The sequence below is a fragment of the Ursus maritimus genome, unplaced genomic scaffold, assembly GCF_017311325.1.
Source record: "Ursus maritimus isolate PB19 unplaced genomic scaffold, ASM1731132v1 scaffold_18, whole genome shotgun sequence".
Classification (NCBI taxonomy): Eukaryota; Metazoa; Chordata; class Mammalia; order Carnivora; family Ursidae; genus Ursus; species Ursus maritimus.
Genome location: NW_024424230.1, coordinates 36,414,131 through 36,437,811, shown reverse-complemented (window position 1 = coordinate 36,437,811; position 23,681 = coordinate 36,414,131). Strand labels below are relative to the sequence as shown.

The following is a 23,681-nucleotide window of genomic DNA, read 5'->3' as shown; positions in this document are numbered from 1 at the left end:
AACCTCTAAGAGAAATACCAAGAGATTAATTTTTAAAATAGATTTCTCTAAACATATAGCCAAGATTCCAATTTAATGTCTTTTATTAGGGTTAAAAAATTATAAGCAGTAACGTATGTGGTCTCTGTCCATTTTGACTAAACTAATACAAAGGCGTATTGAGAGACTGGAGTCCGAAATAAGTAGTAACTAGAAATGTAAAGTATGGTGATTCCTAAAATATTAGCATGGCTTATATGTTACAGCTGGCAGGTTTTTGAGCCAAAAATCGTTCCCAGCAATAAACTAAGTAGTCACCCAAATCTCTACATTTCAAACTCTTCTTCAGGAAAACTCATTTGGTTGAAGTGAAAATGTACAAGAAGGCCTTGGTAGAACTATAAAAAGGAAAACTGGTTTTATTGAAGAGCACAACTGTGTCCCATTTGGAGTTCTTTTTCCTTCCCACTTACTCTAATGACATAATAGAGTAGAAAGGGGCTTTGTTGAGAGAATCAAGAATCCTAGAATCAGCTGTAGCTCCAAATCCCAGTTCTTCCACTCAGTTGTGACTGGGCACAAGTCAGTCACTAGACCTGAGTCTGTGTGTCTTTTCCCACATAATGGCACAAAAGCAGTAGCTATCACGTAGCATTGTTGTGAAGACAAAATGAGAAAATGTGTCTTAGCTGCTTCCATGAAGAAAAGGACATCCAAAGAGGTGAGGTGCATGTGTCCCAAGTGTTTATGAATCTGGCCGTTAGTCCCTCTGATTTCCTAGATCAGTGCTCTCATGAAGCTGCAGTATAGCCACTGAGCTTTTCATGTCCGCGTTAGAGACCTAAAAAATGGCACATTTCTCTACGTGATTCTTTTTTAGATCTAAAAGACAGAGGCCTTGAATCCGCTCAACCCTAATGTATTCCCTCCCAACTATCAGGTATTGAGCTAGAGACCTACATAGGCTGTTGCTTACGTGGTAGATTTCAGGCACCTTGTGAATTTCCCCTCCCCAGGAAACTCTCCCACACTTTGTTGGGCATTGACTTTTTGTTGTGCACCCACTTTGTGCCAGGCACTGCTTTAGACAAAGGAGAGACAGCAGTTAACAAAATATATTCAATAAAGTATCTCCCTTCATAGAGCTTACATTCTGGGGGACAGACAACAAGTGGAGGAGACAATAATGAACTGTGTTAAGAGCACAAAGGGAAGAACAGGGTGATGTAGGAATAACTGGGGGAGGCCACTTCAGAGGGTGACAGGGAAGGCTTGCTGAGGAGTTAACATTTAAGCTGGACCTGAAGCATGAGATGCAGCCAGTGGTGCCCAGTGCTGGGAGAGCCCTCTTTGCCTGAGGCCTTGCGGGATTAACCTTGACACTGTCATCCCTCATTGGTTTTTCTGTTACCAGAAGGTTAAGAAAAGGCAGACAGCTAAAGATGCTAAGGACCTGGTGAGGATCAGCAGTACCAAGAGCACACAGTAGCTCAGAATCAGGAGGGGGCGGGTGGGCACTTCCAAAGAAATTCACCTACCACACAACTGTGCCTATTGTTGGCATGTTCATTCAGCCATCACATATTCTTCTGCTTTATCTTATGCACCTAATTTTATGCGTGATGGATTAATTATTGAGCATGATTGCCCACCATGGTGGGTGCGACACCCATGCCTGAAAGGCTGACCTGGGGTCATGCTGAGGGGTGGGGAGGCTTGGGACCTGACTGGAAATGACTTGGATCATGGGAGAGAGCTAAGGTCAGGGTGAGAGGGAACAGAGCCAAGTAGGGCTGGGAAAATAAACAGAAGGCATATGGTCAAGAACGAGTGGATGTACTGGGAGCCAAGTTGGGGGCGGGGGGGGCACTGAGCAAAAGTTGGTGCCCTGAGGAGACCAGCCAAGCCTTGTGGCATGGGAATGAGCTCTGGGTCATTGAAATTATTTTCAGAGCATGGACCGAGCCACCCACTGTTTGAAACAGATGGACGTTTAAGCAGATATAATCAGCTATAATCAGCTGCATTTCTGACCATAAGAAGAGATGTATGCCTCTGTGTGTGTGTGTGTGTGTGTGTGTGTGTGTGTGTGTGTTTATGGCCTTAGCCTTTTACTCTTCCGTTATATGCAGCTGAGTTTCATATCAGTGAACATCACAAATGCCACCAAGAACTGTTTTAGAATTCAGAAATTTCTTCATTCTTGGGATAAAAGCCAAGTTTCCAAGTCATTTCAGGGCCATCACTATTGACTCATTAATTCCGAGTTTGAAAAAACCCAAACCTATATATGCTGTTTTGAAAGTTGCATTTGTTTTGCCTCCTAGCAGTATTGTGGGCAGTCCCGCTAAGGAAGCGTCTCCTGAATAGTGTCTGACGGAACTGACCCAGATAAAGACGAGGCTGTTAAAATGGACCTAGATCTCCAAGGCTAACTCAGAAGGAGTTCTGCAGGTGGTTGGACAAATCTGTGTTTTCATCTTCTCTTTTTAAAGAATAATACTTGGAATACATGGTGATATGGCAAGAGCAAATTTAATCTGTTGTGTGTTTTTTTTCTTTAATAGATTTTATTTATTTATTTGACAAAGAGAGAGAGAGCATAGGGAGGGTAGCAGAGGGAGAGAGAGGAGCAGACTCCCTGCTGAGCAGGGGGCCCAATGTGGGGCTTGATCCCAGGACCCTGGAATCATGACCTGAGCCAAAGACCGACGCTTAACCGACTGAGCCACCCAGGTGCCCCAAATTTAATCTGTGTTTTTAAAGTAACAGTTAATGGTAAAAGAGATGAGCACCTTGAAAAAGTATATTCTGTTGATTCGCTCTGAGAGATGGCAGTTATTAGCTGGCGTTAGGACTTCGGATTGTCACACTAAATGAAACTTTGTGCACACGTTAAAAACATTATCATTAAGCAGCGACTGATACTGAAGAGTCCATTAATAATTCCAGTGGTTAGCCTGCCTAGAAAAACCTGGAATAATGAGCAGGCAGCTCCGGCCTCTGATGAAACTCATGTTCGATCCAGTGTTTTTCCAGGCAGCTTAGTATTAAAGTTCCTTACATTGGTTTTCTTCACCAGCTCCACATTGTGAATAATAGCCTAATCTAGAGAAAATATATCACAATATCCATTTTAACAAAATAGACCTGTTTTGTCATCGTGGCCATGTCCTGCTGTTTCTCCACCGTCCCTTTCTGAGGTCGTCAGGCCTGTGTTCAGCTCTGTTACCCGAGGAGGCCCTTCCGCTGGCTGGTGGAGCTCTCCAGGGAGGGTCCGTGCCTGGAGGAGTGAGTCTTGCCTTGTCCTTCTAATCCCGTGACAGAGTCACAGAGCCACGTAAAAATAAAACAGATGCACGTCTGCCCACGGCGGCTTAAGTGTGTTATTATTACCTGAAGACGATAAATGACCTCTTAAATTCTCATCCCAGCCCTGCAATCCATGCATACATCAATTATTCCGCAAGTTAAATGGAAACCTTAATACCCAGTTTTAAATGAAACTCGGTATAGTTCCTGTGATGTCTCTCCAGGGAGATTTCATCTTGTCAAGGTTTGTCTTTCAGAGATACCCTCTTTAACTCTGGCCTCACTGGGTCCTGATCTCCCTCCCCAAACAAATATTGTGTCCCTGCTTCCCCCATTTCAGGTCACAAGTAAAGAGAAAGTGATGAATTGAGAATTATCTGGAGATAGTCTTTCTTTGGTGAAATGTTTAAATCCTACCCCTCACGGTATTGAATCTAGAGAATGAATTATGCACAGCTGAAAAGCAGGGAAGTTTCTGGTTCAGGGGACACATTTACCCGTCACTCCCTGCTGATGCCCAGTTCATTATGAGGGATGGCCACAGGAGATTTCACATCCGCCTTTTGTGAGAGAGGGAGCCAGGAAGGAGGCACTCAGGCAGAATCTAGTCCTGTTGTTACAAGGCTTTTCAAAGGAAAACTCCCTCATTTAAGTGACTGTCTGCGGTGGGACCGCATCTCTTCTGCACCCCTCAGATGGCATGGATAACATAGAATGCGGAGGTGGTCCTGGAGAACAACTTTGGGGGTTTCTTCCTTTCGATCAGTATTTGATCTGCTGCTTCAAAATATTTACAGGTTATTTTAGAAAGATGCTACTTATAAGGGAAGGAAATATTCAAGGGTGCCTGGGTGGCTCAGTTGTTAAGCGTCTGCCTTTGGCTCAGGTCATGATCCCAGGGTCCTGGGGTAGAGCCCTGCGTTGGTTGGGCTCCCTGCTCAGTGGGGAGCCTGCTTCTCCCTCTCCAGTTCCCCCTACTTGTGTTCCCTCTCTTGCTGTCTCTCTCTCTCTCTCTCTCTCTGAAATAAATCTTAAAATATATATATATATTCAGTGTTCTACCAATGATGGGCTAAATCTCTTTTTAAAATCTTATAATTGTGACTGCTTAGAAGTATTTGCAAAGTGGCCATTTCTGTTAAAATGACAAAAAATTATTTCTAGGGAAAAAGCTATGTTTGCAAGTCTGTTTGAAATAATGCACTCCGCTACCCCCACTTTATCTTGTAGGTAGGAACAGGCCAACCTTGACAATCCTAAAAAACTTAAGGCAAACAACACCATGTGAGGTAGGAACCAAAAGTGAGGCCTTGACCTGGACCAAGTGTACGTGCAATGACTGGTAAAGAAAAGGTCCTGCGCTTACAGCTGCTTTTTCCACCTTGGCACGTACGGAGACGTGGCACAAACAACTTCTGAGACAGTTTGAAAGGAACGCTAACACCTGGTCAGGACATAGCTTCCTATGAAGCACTGTTATCTTTAAATATTACTGAAGAAACCACTTGGGTTATGGATTATTATAAGGGCTTCAGAAATCCTTAATGTGCCTGAACTCTAGTCACTTTCTCAGGTAGAAGAGAAATCATTACATTATTCTTTGTACATCTTTTCCACGCGGCTCTTTGTTTTCATTTATGAGAATTTAGGTGAAGGTTGGACTGCATGTGTTTATCTTAGACTTGGTAGAGGGCTATTCTCCCAGTGATGGGGGAACATGTGGAGAAGAGGGACCTGTTAATGAGAGTGAAGACAGAGAGCCACGAATACGGGTGTAGCTGTCAGATGTCAGTGTAAAATGTGTGAATGGAATGTATTGGCATAGGGTGGGTTGAATTTTCAGAATGGTTTGTGTTGAATGTTACGTTTCCAGTTGCGTCCAGGCTCCTATAGGGAGTGGCCTAAAGAAGGTAACCTTCGTCAGGAAGGTATTTTAACAGTTCAGAATGGGTTTGGGGTAAATCTAAGCCAAATGGGGCCTCCGTATAGAGCAGCAGACAGTAGTCAACCACTTAGAGAGGGCTGTTCTTCTGCAGATGGTCGTGTCTAAACTTGGGAAGCCTGGCAAACTCAGACGTTAGTTGTAGGGGGAAGAAATCAAAATAAGTTCCACATGCCTCATTCCCAAAATTAATTTCTCAGACTCCTCTCCTTATAGCCACACACCCAAAACAGGGCCAGAGCCAGGATCCTGGGACACTTGCCCTATCGTGAGCCTTACTGAAAGAAACCGTTTCTTTCAAAAGGAGTGATCAGAGTGTAGAGGGAGGAAATGAGGAAAAGTAGCTGCCTCCTCCATACCCCATGTGTGGCTGTGATTTATTTGTAAGGGTTAGGGTGGGGAGGTGGGGGGGAGACAAAATGAATTAAGTAAGAAATAATTTCAGTTAAGGGCCACACATGCTGCTAGCTAGGACATCTTATATATTTGTTAAATATTAAAGAGATACTGCTCTGGAATAATTCACAAACTTTGCCAAATTTGTTCTTGGACAACAAAATTGTGGAATATTTTGTAATTGGTTTAGGGGCCTGTGACTTGGAAGGTGATAGAATTCATACTTTGGTTTCCATGGTTTGGGTCTTGCCAAGTCTTTATCCAGGCTTTGCTCAGTAGGCGAACTCAAGTCTGTCGCATAAAATTCCTTTTGTTTCAGTAAGCAGAAATGCACTTCTCATTGATCTGGCTGAGGAACTGCTGGGAGCATGAATTGGCTGTACCTCTCCCCTTCCCACCACCACATGTTGAATATAGAGACAAAATCAACACGTGGGGCCCCAGCCTGAGGCTGTCCTCTTTCTGAAGTCACTGTGCACGGACAAGTCAGAATTGGGACTTTGCCTGCTGGAGGTATAAAGGGATTTTTGTTTTTCTGTATATCTTTCTTGCTCTTATTTGCAAAATATCTATATAGCCAGCTTTTCAGAAAGACATTCACACAGGAAAACAATGTATAAATATACTGTTGTTACTGGTTTATTTTTAAGTAGGAACAGTGAATGCAAATTCACTTGAAAATAAAATTTAAGGGGCACCTGGGTGTCTCAGTCGGTTAAGCGTCTGACTCCTGCTTTCAGCTCAGGTCATGATCTCAGGGTCCTAGGATCAAGCCCCACCTTGGCCTCTGCGCTCAACAGGGAGTCGTCTTGGGGATTCTCTCCCTCTTCCTCTGCCCCTCCCCCCTGCTGGCGCTCTCTCATTCTCTCTCTCTGAAATAAATAAATCTTTAAAAAAAAAAAATTTAAAGCTGTGTCAAAATACAATGGCCCTGTCATGCTAGGAAATTGTCCTTTATCTACTTGCAGTGTTGCTGTACTTAACAGGTTTTAAACACCTAGTGATCTGGTTGAAAATCTGACTGAAAGCTGCAAATTAGAGGACAATGTTTTGACTTCCTTTTCTGCAAGGATGGCACACAGAGAAGTGTTTATGGCCCAGGAGCTGGATTGCAAGTTATATAAGAATAAACTGTTATTACCTTGTAAAAGACATGCTGAAGATCCAAACAGTAAACTTTTCATGTTGCATTGTCTTTTTATTCTGTAGAATTTGGTATTACTTACCTTTGTTAGCCATTCATTTTTCTTGACTGAGTCTTCAGAAATTAGTAAACTTAAGAATTAGTATTTTGAGGGGCACCTGGCTGGCTCAGTTGATAGAACGTTGTGACTCTTGATCTCAGGGTTGTGGGTTCGAGACCCTGTGTTGGGTATAGAGATTACTTTAAAATCTTTAAAAAATTAGTATTTTGAATTTTTCTTAATTGAAGCCTAATTGATGTGCAATATTCTACTGGTTTCATGTGTACAACATGGCGATTTGACATACATTGTGAACTGATCACAGTAAGTCTAGTTACTTAGTTACCATACAGAGTTACTAGTTACCATGCAAAGTTAATACAGCGTTATTGACTGTATTCCCCATGCTGTACATTACGTCACCCAGACTTATTTTATAACTGGAAATTTGTATCCCCTGATCCCCCTTCACTCACTTCACAGACACCCTCCCTTTTCCCCTCTAGCAATTGCCACTGTGTTCTAGCTAAGAGTCGGGGTTTTGTTTTTTTAGATTCTGCTTGTAAGTGAAATCATGTGCTACTTGTCTTTCTCTGACTTCACTTAGTGCAAAACTCTCATAGTCCATCCATGTTGTCACATGTCACAAATAACAAGATTTCCTTTTTATGGTTGAGGAGCTCTGGTGTGTGTGTGTGTGTGTGTGTGTGTGTGTGTGACATCTTTATCCATTCATCATTCACGCACACATAGGTTGCTCCATATCTTGGCTATTAAAATTAATGCTGCAGTGAACGTAGGGTGCATATGTCTTTTCACATTAGTGTTTTTGTATTCTTTGGATAAATATCCAGGTGTGGAATTTGAATCCTATGGTAGTTCTATTTTTAATTTTTTGAGGAACCTCCATATTCTTTTCCGTGGTGGCTGCACCAATTTACATTCCCACCAGCAGTGCACGAGGATCCCTTTTCTCCACATCCTCACCAGCACTTGTTATTTCTTGTCTTTTTGATGCTGGCCATTCCAACAGGTGTGCAGTGATACCTCATTGTGGTTTTGATTTGCATTTCTCTGATGATTCATGATGTTAAGCACTTTTTCATGTGCTTATTGGTCATCTACATGTCTTAGAAAAAAGTGTATTCAGATCCTCTGTCCATTTTCTAATTGGATTAGTTTTGTGACTGAGTTGTACAAGTTTTTGATATATTTTGGATATTAACCCCTTAATTTGATATGACTTGCACGTGTCTTCTCCCAGTTCTCATTTTGTTGATGGTTTGCTTTATTGTGCAGAAGCTTTTTAATTTTACATAGTTATACTTAGTTATCTTTGCTTTTGTGGCCCTTGCCTTTGGAGTCCGATCTGAAAAAACATTCAGACCAACGATTGAGGAGCTTACCACCTGTGTTTTCTTCTAGGAGTTTTATGGTTTCACATCTCAAATTCAAGTTTGTAATCCATTTTAAGGTAATTTTTGTATATGGGTAAGGTAGTGTTTCAGTTTCATTCTTTTGCAAGTAGCTGTCAATTTTCCCACCACCATTTATAGAAGAGACTGTCTTTTCCCCATTGTATATTCTTGCCTCCTTTGTCTTAATTGATCATACATACATGTGTAGGTTTATTTCTGGGCTCTCTATTCTGTTCCATTGATTTATGTGTCTGTTTTTATGCCAGTACCATACTGTTTTGATTACTATAGCTTTGTAGTATAGTTTGAAACCAGGGGACGTGAGACCTCTGACATTATTCTTCTTTGTCAAGATTGCTTTGGCTATTTGGGGTCTCCTGTGGATCCATACAAATTTTTATATTCTAGTTCTGTAAAAATTTCATTGGAATTACATTGAATCTGTAGATTGTTTTGGGTAGTATGGTATAGTATCTTAATGATATTCTTCCAGTCCATAATTACAGAATATCTCTCCATTTGTCTTTTTTGGTTTCTTTCATAGATGTCTTGTATGAATTATTTTATTCCTACTTTCAGAAGTATGAGGAATCCACATTTGTCAGGAAAGGCTGTAATTCCTCCTCTGCTTTCCTCACAAGATTCTTTCAAGGATCAAAATGGGAGTATGAAATCACTTTAAAATAATAGAAAAATTTTTCCTTGTGTTATCCAAACATTTCTAAATAAGCGGGGGCTGGTACTTTTATATTGTAATCTAGATTGACAGTGAAGAAATTGTAATGAAATCTTTTAGGATTTTAGAGTGTGTCCGCAGAAAGCTAAGATTATTAAATATGCTTTCACCAGCCCTGAGTTTAACATTTGGAAAAAGATCCATTTTCTTCTGTGAACTGTTTAGTCATCTGAATGCTTTAGGCTTGAATATACTGAAGTTGCACCTGTAGAAAAAGTGGGAGCTGAAGGATTTGGGAAGAGAGAAGCATGGATGGCAGAGCAGGAATAGAATTCTTCTTGTGCTTTGGCACCCACCTGACTTCCTAGAGGTTAGGAAGAGCACCAGCCCTCTGCGGAGAAGGGGCCTGGGCCCAGCACTCTCCCTCCAAAATCAGAAGGCAGTGTGCATTTGGATGGGAAACAAAGAAGGAAGCAAAAGACAACCACAAAGGGAAATGACTTGCGAGTATCTTGGTGAAATTTAGAGGAAGATTGATAAGAATGTTCTAATCAGCATGAATTATAATTAGAAATTATGCTGGTTCCCTTGCTGTAAGTGTGAAGTAGGTATAGAAATCTATTTAGTGTGGTGGTGGTGTTTTATTTTGCAGAACATAAGAAAATAGGGGTACCGGCTGGCTCAATCAGAAGAACATGATCTTGGGGTCATGAGTTCAAGACTCATATTGGGTGTAGAACTTACTTTTAAAAAAAGAAAAGAAAACTTAAAATATTCCTAACCTTCATTCACTCACCCTCCTCTTGGTCTGCCCTCCATTCTGGTTTCCCCACAGGTCCCCTAAAGCAGGTTGCTCTTATTGCTGGGGTTTCTGGGGACTGCAGCTGTGTTGGTTAGACAGGGGATGTGGTAGAGGTTAGAGTGGTTGAGTCTAGTAACTAATTAACTGGAGTTTTTCTAAAGTAAAAATCAGGTGGTATTTCATTGTTTCCTTGGTCTTCCTAATGAGCTCCTTCAAGGCACATAGTGCTTTCCCTGCCTTTGTGAGCTGAGGGTCTATTTGGATATGGAAAGGTTGTTGACCTTAGGTGAATGTTATCAATAAAGACCTGGAGGAAAGTGTGATTCACCAGCAGAACCTCCAGCAAAGGAATGACTTGCTTCCCTGTTCTCATGGATTTCTTAAAAGTACTTGTAACTCTCCCACCTGTTCCTTGGTTGCACACTTCTTTCTGTTAGGAAACCACAGAACATCTCTACTCACTTGTATAGGGATTATCTTTCTAAATCACAGACGTGATTGGATCTCTCCTGCTTTGTGGTTAGCTGTTTTTAAATCATCTGGATAAAAAATTTCATCCCAATTTGGTTGGATGTCATCTAAGCACAACTCTGGGCCTTGCAGCCTCATCCTGCAATGGTAGAGTGCGTGGTAGAGCAAAGCTTGCCAGTATTGCCCGAGGAAGAAACCGTCAGAAGAGTACATCAACTGCCAAAAGTTAGGCCAGCAAACGAAAATGACTTCAAGCAGTTTAGAATGTTCTAAATTTTGAATTATCTTTACTAAGGTTTTGTATCATTTACAAAGTCATGCAAAGTTGATTAAGTATTAAAAGCAAATGGTTTTGTTTAATAAATGATAGACTAAAGAAAACAGTGCATGTTATTAACCAGATACTCAAAAACCTTTAATTATGTTGTAAAAAAGCAGTAACTATGGTCCCATTATCTGAAATGCCGATACTATGAGTTTTTTTCTTAGGTCTTTGGGGAAGAGAATTTAGAGATGAGGGTGCCTTTGGGGATAGATGGATATTTATTTTCTATTCATTAAAAAAAATCTCCAGGGCACCTGGGTGGCTCAGTCAGTTAAGTATCTGACTTCAGCTCCGGTCATGATCTCAGGGTCCTGGGATTGACGGTTGCATTGGGCTCCCTGCTGAGTGGGAAGTCCGCTTCTCCCTCCCCCTCTGCCCCTCCCCTCCTTGTGCTCTCTGTCTCTCTCTCAGATAAATAAAATCTTTTTTAAAAAGTCTTAATTTAGCACAGTAGGTGGAAAGCAGATTTTTATTGCTGTAGACATAATAAGCGCTCCAAACACAACCCTTTTACAAACACATAGATTTTTGTGTAAAACGAGATTTTTCTGTCCTTAGATAGCCATGCTTAAAAATATTTCTTTCTCAATACCATTTGTGACTAAAGAAATAACCCTTGGAGAAATAACGGTTTTTACGTCTAAGGCAGGAAATGTCCAAGTTGGGCCTGGAACATTTTGTCATACCAGAAAGCAAGGAAATGATCAAACACTACTGGGACCTTGTCAGAAGAACTCAAAAACCAGCTTGAATAAGTTCTTGCAAGCTCACACCAATGAAGATATAAACTATGGTGGATTGAAACCTACATACTTGCTATGAGTTCATAATTCTACTTCAAAAAGTAAAAACCTTTTTAGTTATGTTTGGATAATAGTAGAGAACTACCTCATTATTTTGAAAAATGGCAAATAAAGCAAATCAGGCATCTGTCCTGTCTTTGTTATGTGACCAGCACCTCAGAGGGGAAATTTCTCCTTGTAGAACTAGTGTAGGTGATAAATCAAAATTGAATAATAGAATATGACTCTGAAGTCTCTGAAGAATTGGTGGATCTAAAGAGATATCGTTAATAGCTAACAGTAGCCCAAGTGGAGTCAGACGTTATGTGTCTCCTGATGGAAGTTCACACACTGCACAGTAGTCCTGCCTCCGAACCCCCAATTAGAACTTGAATCCTATCTGACCTGTAGATCAAATGACCCATTTATAGGAACCCAGGGGATAGAGGAATATGTCAAACCGCACCAATGGGATGCAGTGAGCAAAATCCAGATTGTAGAAACTATATAAGAAACAACCCAGTTCCTTCAACAATTAAAAAGGGGGGGGGTATTAGAAAGGTAAGATTAATCTACAGAAAAAAGAAATTTAAAGTACATACCAAAGATTCACCATGTCTGAACCTTATTTGTCCAAACTGAAAAAAATTATAAGACGTTATAATGTATATTTGATATTAAGAAATTACTTCTATTTTCAGATGTGATCATGCTATTTGAGTTTTTTTAAATGTCCTTATCTTTCAGAGAGACACATACTGAAATACAGCAAAACGATAGGATGCTTGGCACTTACCTCAAAACAAACTGGCTTGGGGAATGGAGGGTAGGATTTGGGGCACAGTATTGACTAGTGTAAATGGAACAGGATTGACCAATATGGGTAACTGTTGAAGCCAAGAAGTAAACACAGATGGTTTTTTGATGTATCAAAAAACTTTCAAAATAAGTTATATATATATATAAAATTGAGGGGGGGGGTGCCTGGGTGGCTCAGTTGGTTAAGCGTCTGCCTTCGGCTCAGGTCTTGATCTCAGAGTCCTGGGATCAGCCCCACGGTGAGCTCTCTGCTCCGCAGGGAGCCTGCTTCTCCCTCTTCCTCTGCCTGCTGGTCCCCCTGCTTGTGCACGCTCTCTCGCTCTCTCTCTCTGTCAAATAAATGAAATCTTTAAAAAAAAAAAAAAAGATTTCAAAATAAAAGTTGATATATCTTACATAAAATTATGTAAGTAGGGACCTTTGAGTGGCTCAGTTGGTTGAATATCTGAGTCTTGATCTCAGCTTCGTGAGATTGAGCTCCACGTCTGGCTCCGTGCTCAGTAGGGAGTCTGCTTGAACTCTCTCTCTCCCTCTGCCCCTACCCACCCCATGCACATTCTCTCTTTCTTATGTATTTATAAATATATAATTTTTTAAAGATTTAAGAATTATATGTTGCACAGAATTAGTAAAATTGCAAAGTTTCAACCAGGTTTAAAAGTTAAAAAATTTTTTACCAGTGTATACATATTAGAATGGCCAAAATCCAAACACTGTCAAAACCAAATGCTGGTGAGGATGTGGAACAACAGAAACGCTCATTCATTGCTGGTGGGAATGCAAAATGGGTACAGCCACTTTGGATAGACACTTAGGATGGTTTAGTAACTTCTTATAAAATTAAACATACCCTTATCATACAGTCCATCAGTAGTGCTCTTTGGTATTTACCCAAATGAATCAAAAACTTATGTCCACACACAAACCTGCACATGGATATTTGTAGCAGTTTTATTCATAATTGCCAAAACCTGGATGCAACCAGGATGTCCTTCATTAGCTCAGTGGTACATTCAGACAGAGGAATAGTGAGCGCTAAAAAGAAATGAGCTATCAAGCCGTGCAACGACATGGAAGAACCTTAACTGCACATTGCTCAGTGAAAGAAGCCGGCCTGAAAGGGCTACGTACTGTATGATTCCAGCTGTATGGCATTCTGGGAAAGGCAGAACTGGAACAGTAAGAAGATCCGTGGCTGCCAGGGATTGGTGGGAGGAAGGTATGAATCAGCAGAACAGAGAGGATTTTTAGAGCAATGAAACTACTGGGTAGGACACTACGATGGTGGATACATGCCATCGTGTATTTGTGACAACTCGTAGCATGTATGACACCAAGAGCAAACCCTACTGTGAACTACGGACTTTGGGTGACAATAGTGCATCAGTGTAGGTTCATTGATTGTAACAAATGTACCAGCTGGTATGGGATGTGGATAGTGGCGGAGGTTGTGTGTGGGGGGAGGGGGTTATATGGGAAAACTCTGCTTCCATTCAATTTTGCTGTGAACAGCTCTAAAAAATAGTTTATTGGTTTAAAAAAAGGAAACCAATTACACAGAGCTATAGATAACAAAATATTTTAAACAAAACTTCTGTACATATCACTCCCATGAAAAGTTGGGGAAATAGGTGTCATGAAACAGAGGAGTAAATTAAAGGGAAGACTCATGTAATTAGGCAGTACATGTCTTTTGAATTTTTCACATGTTTTTATATATTTTTATAAAAGCTTTGTCCAAAGCTTTGTGTAGGGGAGCACATTTCTGCTTTCAGCATTTGTATTGAAAGCCTACTCTGTGTCTGGACCTGAACTAGACACCAGGGATATACAAAGAATAAAATGGACAAGATCCCTGCCCCCGTGGAACTTCTGTCTTACGTCTATGAAGAGAAAAGAATAGGAGATAAAGATGAGGCCTCCTTAATGAAGGAGATGAGGGCGTGCTCCTCAAAACTGGGGAGTGGTCCTAGCTGAAGCCACAGCAGTACAAAGGCCTTGAAGAGGAAGTGAGCTTGAGGAGTTTAAGAAACAAGCAGGAGGCTGTGCTGATGGAGTGGAGTGAGGGAGAGGGTAGTAAGGAAAGGTGTAAGAATATATCAGGCCGGCTAAAGCTTGGTAAGAACTCTGGATTCTAATGTGAGATGAGCAGCCATGGGAGGGTTTTAAACTAAGGAGAGAGAACATCTGATTTTTGTCAGGAGGATCACTCTGGCTGCCGTGTTGAGAATACTTGGTGGGGAGCAAGGGTGCATGTTGGGAGACCCAGGAAATGACTACTGCAAAGCATCAGATGAGCGTTGACCAAAGTTGGAAAATACTTTGAAGGCACAGCCAGTAGACTTTGCTGATGGATCGGATGTGGTGGTGAGGGAAACAGAGGCAAGAATGGGTAACGTGTTTTTAGCCTGAGCAACTGGATACAACAGAACTCCATTTACATCTCCAGGGGTGTGGGAGGGGGCGCCGTTGGCAAGTAATGGAGTGTAATGAAGTACGTAGAAGGATGAAAGGTGACTCCAGTGCACACTGTTACAGACCTGATAACTTTTTAATACTACACATAGATTTAAAGATGAAAGTGAGACCAAAGTACATGAGAAAATAGGTATTTCAGAATCTAAAAACCTTGGAGTCCAGCAGAGGGAGACGTGAAGTGATATGGCATGAATAATAACGTGAAGTTGCATCCTATCTCAGCAAATATGTCGGAGAGCAAGAAGAGGGAAGGCTCAGCCAAAGCAGACCTTTTCCATCCCTTAGAGTTCTGCCAGGGATCCTGACCTTGGATAGGTATTGTTTGTGCTTCGGAGTTAATTTTTTCCTTATTTGTTTTCTTCTAGTTGGGGAATGGCGGTCAATGTGTATTCTACCTCGATAACCCAGGAGACTATGAGCAGACATGACATCATCGCATGGGTTAATGACATAGTATCTTTAAACTACACAAAAGTGGAACAGCTTTGTTCAGGTAAGAGATTTAAGTATGTATTTACCTAAATGTTTACTGCCTATCATGTGGAATGTTATTTTATGAACCACAGATGATGCATCTTGGGTAGGAAAAAATATTTATCAGTATTGGTATGTAATTAAAGGGGGGAAAACTCAAATATAACTAAAGAACATGTGGAGGGATGTGATCATGGGCGTTTAAGAGCACAGAACAGTCTCAACACATATTATGAACGGTCTCTATAATGCCTTCTTACTGGTCTTCCAGGCTCTTCTCAGCCATCCTCTCAGCCACGACACTTCTGTTCCTAAAACACAGACTGGTCTTGCAACCCCTTCTTAAAAAAACCTCCCAGGCTCCACCTTGTCCTTCCTACAGGATAAAATTCGTTCTTTTTCATGCCTGATAAAGTTTTTTCTATTTTTGCTGCATCCTTAGCTCCTCAATTTCTACGTCCCCCCCCCCCCCCCCCCCCCCGCCGTGCCTCAGTCCCACAAAATACTCTGTGGTCCCTACGGACTGCCTTTTGCATCCCATAACTTTTTTTCATGATCCCTTTGCTGAAAAGGTCTTTCTTCTTTTCATTTGTGTTAAAATCTCATTCAGACTTAAAACTCCGACTGTCGTCACCCCTCTGAAGAGTTCCCCAGGTCTCCCAAACACTCTGCCCACTCTTCCAGAGGAAGACTTGAGCACGCTGTGTTAGAAGGTCCAACTGTGGCTCCCCTGAAGGCACCAGAAGTCCTTGAGGACAGGACTGGGTTTTATTCTTAGATGCCTAAGGTGGCACCCTGCCTGGTATAAAGTAGTCTACAGAAAATACATGTTGAATTTAAAAAAAAATGAAGATTTGACTTCAGTGATTAAGTAGGAGCATCTTATAAAAACGTGCCACTGGTAAAGTAATTCATTCTGAGTATTCATCAGAGAAACAGTCTTCCTTTGGGTATAGGAAGTATCTTCTTCATGTGAACTTATAAGTAAGAGATTTCCTCTCTGGCTGTGACAGGAAAATGGTATTAGGAAATATTCCTGAAGTGTGTTTGCATGAAATTCCGCAAGACATAACAGATACAAGGGAGTTAGTTTCAGCTGCTACAGTGGGAAGACCTTCTCCTGTCTTTCCCAGGGGGTCCTGTGTAAAGAGATTTCATGAAGTGTAGTGAGAACTTGGAAAGCCCCTAGGAGTCCCCCCTCAGATAAGCCCGAGTCCACTGCCCACCAGTGACTGTATTCTCCTTTGTCTAGGTCAAGATTTGAGAATAGACTCTAGAGGACAGACCCTCACTACTATTGACACCTCTTCTCCCATGATCCTTTGTCTCCCAAGGAACACAGTGAAGTTGGCTAGGACCGAGGCATTACCTCACTCACCCTCCCTGCCCCCAGGCCTCACACATAAGTCTTGTAATTGGTGAGATCAGTAATGGATGCTCACCAACCAGTTCTTCGGCCTTGAGTACAAGCTAAAGAAAAACTGGCATAGACCGTGATGATGTGCGAGGCCTGTATCGTTGGCCTGTTGAAAGGACTCCAACAGTCACTGTGAGAAACAGACCCTCTTGCGTCTCCACCACGGATCTCTGCGCAGTCACGTTTCATGGTACTGTTCTTGCTGTGCATTCTGGAGCACTCCAGGATTTTACTTTTAATTTGCTGGGGGCAAAAACCCAGAGTTTTCTGTGGTTAGCAGTTCCTTTGTTAATAGCGCATGCCCCTTCAGTATCGTCACTGTTGGTAGTTCCATTTCTCCACAGCGCCTGACACATACCGTTCCCTCAGAAATGCTTGTTGCAGGGTGAGGGAAAATCCGTTTGCAACTGCTAGGGGCAAAGGCAGAAATGTGTATCTTACTCTCAAAGTGGGTGTATGCACAAGTGGATAAGGGGAAGGAGCGTGGCTATCAGGAAAAGAGGTGGGAAGGAGGAGTTCAGTGGCCGATGAGCTTGTGAACAGCTTTCTCTGTAATAAGCATGGAGAGTGTTTGCTAGCAAATGCAACGAGAAGGCAATTAGAACTTTTAGATAGAGTAGTAATAAATGTAATAAATGTTTGAGTAATAAATGTAATTTCTTTGCTGATCTTTTACATTTCTAATAAGGCAAAGCCAACAATATTTTAAGCAGCCTTTGTGAAGGATTCTTGTACAGGTCTCTTAAAGCATTGGTATGCATTTTACAACCACTTGCAGCTTGATGAAACCTCCTAGAAACCATTTTGGCCGCTACTAAACAGATAATTTTCATTGAGATAACTCACTGACTACCTAAGGTTACAAGGTTGATGATTCAGAAGAATAAAGTAGATTTAAAGGTTCCTTTCTGCTCTGAAACAGGTTGTTGCTCAAAAAACTGTAGTATAGCAGTTAACGTGGGGTTTTTGCCTAAATCATGTTAATCCACGTAGTACAAAGATAGGTCTGTAATTTTAGGCAGTAGTTTCCTCAAACTGGAGACCGTGTGCATTTATAATCTCCTATGGGGCTCCTTAAAAATGCAGATTCTTAGGATCCTTGACCTTCTCAATCAGTCTCTCTGGATGTGAAACCTAAGATCTGTATTTTAACAAGCACCCCAGGTACTTTTGTGTCGTAGCCAAGAGCTTGCAGTGCATTTTAGAGAAGGCCCAAACCACTAAAATGAAGTTAAAATACCAAAACCTATCAGGCAGTTTCCTCATTCATAATTTAGTCTGTGACTCTTCTCTTCAGCAATGGCATTTAGCAGGAAGATGCTATCTTTCTATTTATTTATTCATGAGTTTATTTATTTATGCCCTTCATTGTTCTAGAGGACATTGAAGGCAGCTGGGACACTGCTACTAGAATAAGAACAAATCACTAAGTGATTTCTCCTCCTCATACTTAAAAGTAGTCAAATTCTTGGATAATATTTTTTTTCTTCAACTTCTAATGACTTCAGTTTACTGTGTGTGATTGTATTTTAGTATGCTGTGGGAAAATGCACACAATAACTTCAAATATTTAAACTGATTTTTTCCTTATTCAATAGAATTATTTCTTTTTGCTAAACACTTATGCTCTAATTCTGGCAGTTCCCCTTTGGCAATCCCCCCCCCCCCGTTTGCATTATTTTCTTTTTTTATTTCCAGCTAAGAGATCTCCCTTCAGCTAATACTAAACTTGATGTCGGCTTTTCTTTACAGCTCATAGAGAAGTAAGCTACTGCTTCACATTGGTGTTCCTTTTTCTTCAGAGTCCTCTGCCTTTACATGACATTCATTTGTATATAAGCATCTTAGAAGAGAGGTGGTGTCAGAAGGCCTAACACGGGGAGGTAGTTTGCAGTGAGTTGCAAAACAATGAAAATGACTCACTCTTATCTCCTGTTATTTTATCCCAAGGATGTAACCTTATGAAAATTTCCTTTGAACAGTAAATCTGGGTCATAGAATCAGATGCGTATTCAGTGTGCATTCATTTCTTGTGAAAAAAGCACCTCTGTGTTTCAGGTGAAAGATGGGGCTGTATAAATGGAAAACAGTATGACAGTGGTTGTGCACATACACCTGTAATCACAGGACACCGTGCTGCTCACCTATCTGTGGTAAAAATGAACAGTATTTGTGGATTTCCCGCGGTTGAATTGGGGGACTGAACCCCACGAAACACCAGATTGATTCAGCTTCAAAATACTAGGTTGTAGTTCAGTTGCTTCATAAAATTCCCAAGGCTTTTCGTGGGGTGAGATGCTTTGTTTTTGCTTCAGTACCAGCTCAAACCAGTGACTGTTCTAAGAGGTACTCAAGAGGAAGGATGGACAGCATGGCGCTAAAAATCCAGGGAAAAAAAAAAACCCACAAACAGCTTTAACAACTTGAGATACCATGCTGGAGATGACAGAAAAGGTAGCAGGCTCTATGGAGAGGAGCGGAAAGAAATGGGAAGAGGAATTTGATGGGAGTGGAAGAAATGTCCCTTTCCTTTTCCTCTGCACCCCCCCTTTCCCCTGTTCTAATACACCAAATCTCCTTTGAAACTTCTGGCATCCATTTTTCTGTGTCCCCATCCTCTCCTGCCCACTGTGATCTAAGCAGCAAAGCCATTGGGTCTGCTGCTGAGTCACTGCCGGGTCTTGGCCAGTGACCTCGCGACCGGTGGCTCTCTCATTCCTCCAAAGCCTAGCATGGACTGGCCCGTCCTCTCCGTGCAACCTTCCCTTCCTCCTTCCCAGCCACTCCACATGACAAGCCAACTGCTGACTTTTTACACCTTCAGAGATACAAACCACGTGTCAGGTGGGCATTGCCTGGACTGTCGCTATGCTGGCTAACAGCTCCGTTATCTTCCAGAGCATTTTAGTATTTTAGTAAAATTTAACTGGAATTAAACTTTTTTTTCAGATGGAAAATTTAGGTATTTTCTTCACTAGCTTAAAGAGAAAGAAACGTGATCAGTATTTGATTCAGTTTCAATTTGTGCTTCTCCAAATTGTTTCAAGCTCTGTCTTGGATCAAGTTTCTGGTATTTTTTTTCTTCCGGGAAAGCTTCTAGATTCAGCTGGTCATGTTGCAGTCACTGTAGTCCCATTTACAATTCTGGGTCCTTGATGGCTCTCTGGAAGGAGCTAGGCTTCACAGAAACACTCGGGTTCACAAAGGTGGGGCTGTCGGCCATCCCCCGGGCCTGGGCAGGTGCTGCAAGCCTGGCAGAGTATTCTTTGTGACCGTTTCTGGCTGCAGTCTGTGCCTCTTAAATAGGTTAATCCCATCCTAGTGTGCTGTCCCCTGTGCCTTGTTCTTCTGTCTGCAGAGACCTCTTTCAGGAGGACAGGTTCATGATGAAATCAGCTCAGAGTCTAAATTTAGTAGACCTTCTCTTGTTGACTCTCTTGAACTGAAACCAAGTAAGGATGTTTCATCTGTGTCTGTCAGCTCAAGAGCTTACTTAGCTTTATAAAATCAGACTGTTATTTGCTATAAGAAAGTTAAGTCCTCTTGGATTGTGTTGCTCTGGTTATGGACGTAATTGTATTATAATGGAATGTTATTCATGTTGTGACGTATTATGTAGAGAGGTAGGGTTTTTTTTTTTTTATTTGTTTGGGGGTTTTCTTTGGTGACATTTTTTTCTTCCAGTTTTATTTTAAAAGCCATTTACTTGGTCTTTGTAAACCGGCTAATTAAAGAACAAGGGGGCAGAAAGGAAGTTGGGTAACGGAGGGAGTGGCCCAGCGTCAGATTTAATCACTGCAGTGGGCAGTGTACTCCTGTATCCCAACTGAGGCACAGGATGAAAGGGAGTTTCTTTTTTGAGCAGAATATGGAATACAGTAGGTTTTTTTCCTTCTAAATTTGTGTATTTACATATCTTTTTTTAAATTGTTTATTTAAATTCAGTGTAATTGACATACACTGTATTATTACTTTCAGGTGTAGAATTTAGTGATTCATCAGTTGCATATAACACCCAGCACTCATTACATCAAGTGCTTTCCTTAATGCCCATCACCCAGTTACCCCATCCCCCCACCCACCTCCCCTCCAGCAACCCTGTTTGTTTCCTAGAGTTGAGCATCTCTTATGGTTTGCCACCCTCTCTATTTTCATCTTATTTTATTTTTCCTTTTCTTCCCCTGTGTACATCTGTTTCCTTCTCCTATGTTTTGTTTCTTAAATTCCACATATGAGTGAAAGCATATTGTGTTTGTCTTTCTCTGACTGACTTATTTCACTTAGCATAATACCCTCTAGTTCCGTGTCTTTGCAAATGGAAAGATTCATTCTTTTTGATGGCTGAGTAATATTCCATTGTATACATATACCACATCTTCTTTATCCATTCATCTGTTGATGGACATCTGGGCTCTTTCCATAGTTTGACCATTGTGGACATTGCTGCTATAAACAGTGGGGTGCATGTGCCCCTTTGAATCACTGTGTTTGTATCCTGTGGATAAATACCCAGTAGTGCAATTGCTGGGTTGTAGGGTAGCTCTATTTTCAACTTTTTGAGGAAACTCCACACTGTTTTCTAGAGTGGCTGCACCAGCTTGCATTCCCACCAACCCTATAAGAGGGTTCGCCTTTCTCTGCATCCTCGTCAACATCTGTCATTTCCTGACTTGTTAATTTTAGCCATTCAGACTAGTGTGAGGTGGTATCTCATTGTGGTTTTGATTTGTATTTCCTTGATGCCGAGTGATGTTGAGCATTTTTTCATGTATCTGTTGGCCATTTGTATGTCTTCTTTGGAGAAATGTCTGTTCATGTCTTCTGCCCATTTCTTGACTGGATTCCTTGTTTTTTGGATATTGAGTTTGACAAGTTTTTTATAGATTTTGGATACTAGCCCTTTATCTGATAAGACATTTGCAAATATCTTCTCCCATTCCTTAGGTTGCCTTTTAGTTTTGTTGACTGTTTCCTTTGTTGTGCAATACTGAAAGTAAACATAAGTTGGTGCTTTTGTTTCTGTTGGGTTTTTTGTTTATTGCATTTTGTAATGCTAAATACCCTAGTGGGAAAAAAAGTGTTATGTATTCACTTCATTGATCAAACTGCCTCTGTAAATTTTGTTTTTTATGTATATGGACAGTACATCTTTGAAAGCAATCAGCCACATCTTCCTCTGGCTCATTACTGTATTCAGTTCTGATAATCAATTTAGTTTTATTTGGCACAGATGTTTTGAGCCTTTCCTTGGGCCGGGCTCCAGGAACCCAGATAAATAAAACATAAGTCAATCAGAGAAAGACAATTACTATATGATTTCACTTGTATGTGGAATTTAAAAAACAAAACAGGATCATAGGGGAAGGAAGGGAAAAATAAAATAAGACAAAATCAGAGAGGGAGACAAACCATAAGAGACTCTTGATCACAGGAAACAAACTGAGGGTTCCTGGAGGGGTGGGGGTGGGGGAGTGGGTAACTGGATGATGGACATTAAGGAGGACACATGATGTAATGAGCACTGGGTGTTATATACAACTGATGAATCACTGAACTCTACCTCTGAAACTAATAATACACTATATATTAATTGAATTTAAGTAAAATTAAATTTAAAAAAAAGGACACATTCATTGTCCTCTAGGAGCTCAATACAGCATGGTTGTGTCCTTGCAAAAGACTAGAGACCACGCTGTGGTTAAGTGCTGCTTTGGAAGAGCTTTGGGTATGCAAAGGAGGGAGGGGGTGGGGTCATGGGGAGTCAGTAGAGAAGGACCTTCCTTCTGGTTCTTTGGGAGTTGGGAGTTGGGTAGGTGCTGCCTGGATGAATGGCCATAGTTTGGGAAAGACCTCAGAAATCCTCGCTCTTGAGTCAGATCGGGTGAACAGTATGTAAGATAATATGTGTTTTATTAGGTACAGCCCTGAAACACGGAGGCATGTTGTCTTCTATAAGAGAAATACAGCTTTTCCTCATGATCTCATCATATGAGTATGTGAAGAGTGATTTTACTCTATTTGAACCAACTATGCATACATGGGGTAGTCTCAGGAAACCGTAGAATTGTTTGTTTCTTTGTGAGAAATGCAACAAAGATTTTTTTAAGTTTTATGTATTTAAGTAATCTCTGTGCCCAACATGGGGCTCAAACTTATGACCCCGAGATCAAGAGTTACATGCCCTTCCAACTGAGCCAGCCAGGCACCCAACAACAAATATTTTAAATGCCATAAAGCCAGTCCTCAGCAATAACTGTTCTGGTCCCTAACTAGGTAAGTGTCACGTGACTTCATTAGTATTTTTCACAGGCGCAGATCTACAGATGTGTCCTTTCTGTTCTTACTCATTTCTACTGGAGTCCCTCATAGGTATGATGAACACCATAAAATAGGGGAAATAGGCTAGGAAAATATATCACCTAGAATGTGATTGTTTTATTGAAGACTGGCAGTATTTATACTTAACAAAAAATCAAGGAACGTGTCATCACAATGAACTAAATATAGTACCTTAACAGAAACAAAGGTAATTAATGACATATTATTAGAAATGCAAATGAATACCTTTGAGAATTCTCGATAAAATCACAAAAACTCTTAAAAATTGTATGAATTTGTATAAAGCAATCCCTTAAATTCTAGACTTCAGCTATTTTACCCTATCTGGGAAAATTCACAAATGTTATAGATGAATGCTATCTTCAGGATTCTAAGTATATCACTAATTCAGAAACCCATTATCACACAATTTTTTGGATTTGGGTTCTTTTTTCTTCTAATCTATAGCAAGACTCTGCTGGGTTTTACTGGCTCAAAACCATGAGTGGGTCCATGGTTATGGGTCCAGAAATGAGCATCGTTGCACTGTGGGTGGGTCAGGTGATGAGGCTCGTACCGGTGGAGGGTAGGGCCCGGACTAGGAACGCACTTGAGAAGCCGCAGCACTGGCTCCACCAGCTGTACTGCCTGGCGTCCTGATTGCATGGTCCCAGGAATTTTGAGGAAGAGTTTGGGAAACATCAGGCTGGAGCCCAAGGACATGGTGGATTTTAAGACTCACTTGTAATTTATAATTCTAATTTCAGAAACTTTTAGAGCCCCTTCTCTGATTTTGTCTGCTTTATAAGATGCTTACTTTTAAAGCATATATATTATGAAATTATTCACCAAGATCTATAAAAACAAGTCTCTTAAGGGAAAAGAAAA

The 23,681-nt window shown here is 41.1% G+C and overlaps 1 protein-coding gene across 3 annotated transcripts in view; it reads left to right on the top strand.

The window, feature by feature from the left end:
- The window catches only part of MAPRE2 (microtubule associated protein RP/EB family member 2), a 149,260-nt gene that overhangs the window by 71,338 nt on the left and 54,241 nt on the right, over window positions 1–23,681 (top strand). For all 3 annotated transcript variants that reach the window (XM_040632607.1, XM_008691121.2, XM_008691115.2), the window contains one exon: window positions 14,950–15,077. In XM_040632607.1, the coding sequence (XP_040488541.1) occupies window positions 14,957–15,077 (121 nt within the window). In that variant the 5' untranslated portion in view covers window positions 14,950–14,956. The remainder of the gene's footprint in view (window positions 1–14,949; window positions 15,078–23,681) is intronic.